The following is a 6,235-nucleotide window of genomic DNA, read 5'->3' as shown; positions in this document are numbered from 1 at the left end:
GTAGTTTCAAGGAAAACTGGGTATCTTTGGTTGGGCTTCGTCACTATTCTTATTATCTCACATGTCGCATTGTGTGGAAATTCGGTGACCATCAAGGGGTTCCTTGTGACAATGGATCTTTTCACACCTTAGCATTTACTAAGAGATTATTGGACAAAATCCATGAGACTTGGCCATGGAAGGCAATGAATAGGGACATCTGTTTTCCTCAGTTTCTCCATCCAACTTAGGGAAACAAGGATTGACTATCCATTGATATGAGGGCAGTTCATATGGAAGAGAAAGACCACAGGATGTCCAATAAACGAAAGAGTATTGAGCGACTACTTTGATATGCCCCAAATTTTACTTTTTTGAACTTTATGATTCCATGTCTTTCATTTGAGTTAATAAAGGATTGGAATATTCAAAATCCCCTATGAAAACAATTTATCATCTTTTAATTTGAGCAATGAGAGGATCTTATCATTTATTATCTTTGCTTTTTTTTTTCTTTTCTTTTTCTGTGCTATGTAGTTTTTGCCCATGATGTCCTTGTGGGAATTTTTGCCATGCCCATAGTCTTTTTCCCTATCTTTTTCCTAGATCACCCTTTCAGGTTTTCAAACTAGTAGGGTTTCATTGCCTTAACTTTTGCTTAAGCCACCATTTTAGGTTTACAACCTAGTAGGCTTTTTATCTTTTTCTTTTTCAAATGTTGTGGTTCGAAGCCTGTCGGTTTTGATTGGACGAAGCATCTCTTCTCCATCCAAATCTGTAATTCTTGTAGCATCTCTTGACATGATCTTCTTGATAACATAAGGCCTAGACCATGTTGGCTTCATCTTTCCTCTTAGATTAAAATTTTCATCTCTAATCACTTATAAGACTAGATCTCCCTCCTTAAGGTTTCTAGGTTTCACATTTTTATTAAAGGCTCTAGCAATCCTCTTTTGGTAACCTTGTGCATGGTATTAGGTTTTAATCCTTCTATCATCTTTCAAGGCTAACTCTTTATATCTTTTTCTCATCCAGTCTTCTTCTAGGACTTTGATATCCACCAACACTATTAAAGACTGTATCTTAACCTCAATAGGAAGCACTGCTTCACTCCCATAAACCAAAGAGTAGGGGGTTGCCCCAATTGATGTACAAATAGAAGTCCTATAGCCCCACAAGGCAAATGGAACCTTCTCGGCCCAGTCCTTGTATGTAATTACCATCTTGGCTAGGATGTTATTGATATTCTTGTTGGTTTCTACTACGACCCCATTAATCCATGGCCAATGTGGTGAAGACTTGTGATGCTCAATGTTGTACAATTCCATGATTCTTTAGACCTTTCCCACAAAGTGGGAACCATTGTCAGAGATGATCTCTTGTAGCACTCCAAACCAGCAAATGATGTTGTTTTCTATAAATTGGGTCATATGTTTTGTTAGGACATATGTGGAAATTGTTATGAACATATGTCATTTAGAATTGGCTAATCCTTTGATAAAACTCACTTTACTTGTAATTGGGTAGATCTACGATGGTTTAAGTCTTCAATCAACATATTGTTCAAGTTAAGAGTTAAAGCCATGCAAATCTGTTCAAGAATCAAGTGAAGAAGTGCTGTATTTTAAAGCTCAACAGATTGTATCTATCGAGGTTTGAAAAGAGTTTCTAGCCCGATGCTTGACAATAGCTTGACAGATAACTTATCTATCGAGGATTACGAAAATCAGATTTCCAGATGTGTTTTTCACGCATATTCAAGCTATTTGTGTAGGGTTTCTTTTCCCACAATCTTAGACATATATAAGGATTATTTTAAGGGCCGTCAAAAGTGATGCAACTTGATGCAAAGTGATTATTCACTCAAATTGTGACCGGAGACAATTTACCCTAGTTCATCTTTCTCTTGAAAAAGCTGCTGCGTTTGTAGACCGTAGAGTTTTGTAATGAAGGAGCTTCATGATCTCCATCGTGTAGATGAACTAAAGAACTTTGTGGCCAACATCTTTCTTAAGTTGGTGTGTTAGTCATATACTTGGATTCGTGCATAGGAGTAAGTCACATACTGGGATACGTGCATCGATTAGTTAGTGACGTATTAGGAGCCGTGCATTGAAAAGAGAGATTGTCATTACATTACAAGTCCAATTGTGTATTGGGGTAAGGGTTCAACTGTAGGTGTAGGAATATAGGATTAAACATGGTTTGTATCTCATACAAAACATATGTAGCAGAAAATTAACGGATCTACTTCATTCACAATCGATAACATGCACTATGTAAGTTTCAGAATTCAAGAACAAGAGAGTGTACCTTGGAGCGATGAAATTCAAAACCAAAGATCAAAATTTCTCGGGAACACTTTCAATCTTCACTCCAATTCCATTTTACCCCCAAGATGTGTGGTCTCTCAATCAGTTACAAAGGGAGAATGTCAAAGTGTCTAACACACCTTACACCACTTCGCAATAGTGTTTATTCAATTCTCTACAGAAATTTCTGTATGTCTCTCTCTTTGTATCTAACTGCTTATCTAATTGGACTGGCCTTTTGGGCATTTCCAATTGGGCTTTAGTATGTGGCTTGGAGTGGGACCAATAAGACACTATCTCCAATGGGCCTTGGGCTTTTCTGTCAACTCTTGACAAGTCCAAAGTTACCATTAATTATATTTAATACCACTATATAAATATAATTGCACTCTAGGCCTTATTTATAAATTATATCCCAAGACTTTATTGTACATGTAACCCCTTCATAAAATATTCGTAGTAATACAAAGTCATAAATGTAGACTGCCACTTTGTAGATTACTACATCTTGATCCTTGAGTACCCGGTTTAACACTTCATGTTATTCATTACATATTTATGAAATCCAATTCCGTAAATATATAAACTTTAGTAACTATTTATCAAAATAGTTAGGCCTAACATTCTGAATAACAAACCCATTAAACTTATCTCAAGGGAATATTTTGTATCTCCGTTAAGAGACTATGAATTCCATCTTGAGAATACATGTACCATCAACAATAAATGTGGCTGCCCAACATACTGAGGTTTTGACCGTTACTTTAGATCTCACTCCTGATATATCAAAGCGACCTACATTTCATGATCAGGTCCATTATCCTTTCATGATTAAGAGTTCATGCAAATAGAAGTCGTGAGATTTATTATTCAATTGACAGTCGTTAGGAGAACAATAAATCTCACAGCGGTCCAGTTCAATATGTCTTAACTCTTAAAACATATCAACACATCAACTAGAAGTCTCCACTTCCATGATCAAGACAAATCATCTTAGTTGATATGTTATGGTCTTCGTAGATGAAACGCCTAATTTCATCACCGACTATGAACTAAAATTCTGAGTTTATAAAGAAATTGTGACTTATATCTTCTGTGACTAAATCACATAAATCACATACTATGCATCTCATGGACTATATGATAATATCCGAATATTCATGTTACTATTATTTTAGATTATAATAAAATAACTTTATTAAACACAACATTAAGTCATACATAATGTCATAAATAATAACATACATAGCATCATACAATAGGATTTAAGGGCACTAATCCTAACAGTAGATTGGTATAAGGTACTGGAATTCCTTTACTTGTAATCTCTTGTTTTGATAATAGTGGATTCTAAAGAGTGGTGACCTTGAATTCACCCGGTGGGGTTTTGCCTCAGTGGTTTTTCCCATTCGTAAAAAAATCACCCCTGTCAAATTTAATTTTTGTTGCATTTAGTTATTTGGTAATTTGTTTGTGCTACCACGCATACTGAGTGTTAAATTGACTTAATTAATTTACTTGGCTAATTAATTGGTTAATTTACTTAGCTAATTAATTAGTTAATTTACCTAAGGGGTCAATTCATTCTTGACCTATCATGTTTGGCTTTCAATATGGAATATGAGGCTGCTTCCATCCACTTTGTGAAGTAATCAATTGCAACTAGGACGTATTTATGCCCGTTTGAAGCCTTAGGAGCTATTCTTCCAATCACGTCTATGCCCAATATTGAGAAAGGCCATGGAGACTACATGCGGTATAGCTCACTAGGTGGCATATGGTTCAAGTTGGCATGTGTTTAGTAGTCATGGCAACTCTTCACAAGGTCTATGCAATCAATTTCAATTGTATTCCATTAGTATCCCATCCTTAAAATCTTCTTTGCCAACATCCTCCTATTCATATGGGGACCACAAATTCCTTAATGGATCTCTTCCATGACTTTTTCAGCTTCATCTTTCTTTAACCAACGAAAGTGTATCCCATCATAGGATCTCCTATATAGTTGGCCTCCACACAAGTTGTATTACATCACCATCATCTTGACTGAACAACGTTCTTTTCTTATTGGCCCTATCAGGATAAATTCCTAATTCTAGTAACTTCATAATGTCACAGTACCACAGGGCTCCTCATTCGTCTGTGGCCAATTGACAACTCTTCTTTCTCTTTGTGTACCAACTGATAACTTTGCTCAATCTTTAAGGGTTGTGTCCATACTCCTTTGGGTATTTCAACCATAGAAGCCAAGGTAGCCAAAGCATTTGTAAACTGATTCTGAGCTCTAGGGATAATGGTATATTCAATTCTGTCGAAGGTTTTAGTAAAGTCTTCCAAGTATTATTGGTAGGGTTTTAGGTGTTCCTCTTTTACCTTCCACAACTTCTGTGCTTGTGCTATGACCAAACTCGAGTCTCTAAAGAATTTGGCTTCTCTTACCCCTAACCTTCGGAGGGCATCCATTCCAGCAATACAAGCCTCATATTCTGCCATGTTGTTGGTTACTTCGAAATTCAACTTGATAGCCAAAGGTACTTGAGATCCATTAGGGGTAATCAAAATTACTTCTATCCCATTTCCATATTGGTTCACAGCTCCATCGAAATACATCTTCCATGCCCCTAGTTCGACGTCCAAGATGTCTTCATCCAGGAAATCATCTTTACCATTTTCTCCTTCCACAGGGTTTTTGGCACAAAATTTTGACACGACACTTCCTTTGATGGTTTTCCTAGCCATATACTTCAAGTCAAATTCTGCCAATAAGATCAACCATCTTATCAATCTTCAACTTAGAGCAGGCTTCTCAAAAGGTATTTCATTGGGTCCATTCTAGCCACTATCCACACTTAGGATGGTAGGATTATACATCTCAATTTTTGCACAGCCTATACAAGAGCGAAACATGATTTTTCTATGGGTGTGTATCTAGTCTTCTAGTCATGGAATCTCTTACTCAAGTAGTATATGGCTCCCTTATTCTTATCATCATCTTCTTGTGCTAGCATAATTCCTACTGCATCCTTTATGATTGAGAGATAGAGGAGTAAAGGTTTTCCAGGTTTTGAAGGTACCAAGATAGGTGGGTGGAGAAGGTATTCCTTAATAATTTCAAAGGCTTTCTGACACTCATCATTCCATGTATGGGGTTCAATCTTCCTCAAAAGTTTGAATATGGGCTCACAAGTGGAAGTGAGTTTGGCGATGAATCGGCTAATGTATTGCAATCAGCCTAAGAATCCCCTTACCTCTTTTTCACTCTTAGGTTGTCGCATGTCCAATATGGCTTTAATTTTAGATGGGTCAACTTCTATACATCTATCACTTACTAGCCAAGCAAGCTCAATATCAATGTAGTGATCTATATGGCTATACCTGTCGTTATCTTCTCCTTCACATCTTTGTCTTCATCTTGGGCTAAGACAAAATACCATTCAGCTTCAGGAGGTCGGGTGGTGTCTTGTTCAATCAAAATTCAAGTACTAATGACTTGGGTTGTTCCAACCATCAAGGTCCAATCCGACCAGTCATGATCTTCCCAAGATCTCACACTTCCTATTTGAGAAAAGTCGTTGACATGAGCCGTTGTGAAAGTCAAAGACCAATGAATATTCTTTAGCACCAGGAAAAGAAAGTGGACTATCCCTTCAATTATCACATGATAGACCTCCTCATGAGTCATGTAGTCAGACATCGTGGCTCTTGGGAAATCTAGAAGAAGCCATCAAAAGCATGAAGAAATGTCCCTAAACAAAAGTTTCTTCTATCTAGATGTTCTTTAGGAAATCTTTAAGTTAATTTTAATGAAATCCCAATTACAAAATCACTCACTTTCATCTCATAAACCTTGTCTTTCTTTCACATGGGCTTGGTCCATTTACAATAAAGCTCTTAACTCATTCTCATGGCTTTGATTAGAATTTGCTCATAGATTTTCATCCCTT

At 36.7% G+C, this 6,235-nt stretch overlaps 2 protein-coding genes across 2 annotated transcripts; both read right to left on the bottom strand.

Moving 5' to 3' along the window:
* Positions 1-953: 953 nt before the first annotated feature.
* LOC142605774 (uncharacterized) lies at positions 954-1,307 on the bottom strand. The gene has a single exon (XM_075777214.1). The coding sequence runs from the start codon at positions 1,305-1,307 to the stop codon at positions 954-956; it is 354 nt and encodes a 117-aa protein (XP_075633329.1).
* A 3,324-nt stretch (positions 1,308-4,631) lies between these two features.
* On the bottom strand, positions 4,632-5,566 carry LOC142605773 (uncharacterized). The gene is made up of 3 exons (XM_075777213.1): positions 5,540-5,566; positions 5,248-5,446; positions 4,632-5,047 (listed from the first exon to the last, which is right to left on the bottom strand). The coding sequence occupies exons 1-3, from the start codon at positions 5,564-5,566 to the stop codon at positions 4,632-4,634; spliced, it is 642 nt and encodes a 213-aa protein (XP_075633328.1).
* Between the last annotated feature and the right edge of the window lie 669 nt (positions 5,567-6,235).

Source organism: Castanea sativa, chromosome 8, assembly GCF_040712315.1.
Source record: "Castanea sativa cultivar Marrone di Chiusa Pesio chromosome 8, ASM4071231v1".
Taxonomy (NCBI): Eukaryota; Viridiplantae; Streptophyta; class Magnoliopsida; order Fagales; family Fagaceae; genus Castanea; species Castanea sativa.
This window is presented reverse-complemented; position numbering and strand designations above follow the sequence as displayed.

Excerpts from the sequence above, each read along its gene's own strand:
- LOC142605774 (XM_075777214.1), bottom strand. The coding sequence starts at position 1,307 with ATGGAATTGTACAACATTGAGCATCACAAGTCTTCACCACATTGGCCA.
- LOC142605773 (XM_075777213.1), bottom strand. The coding sequence starts at position 5,566 with ATGCGACAACCTAAGAGTGAAAAAGAG. Across the intron at positions 5,447-5,539 it reads AACCTAAGAGTGAAAAAGAG|ATTGAACCCCATACATGGAA; the intron begins GTAAGGGGATTC and ends CTTTTGAGGAAG. Across the intron at positions 5,048-5,247 it reads GGGAGCCATATACTACTTGA|AATTTGACTTGAAGTATATG; the intron begins GTAAGAGATTCC and ends TCTTATTGGCAG.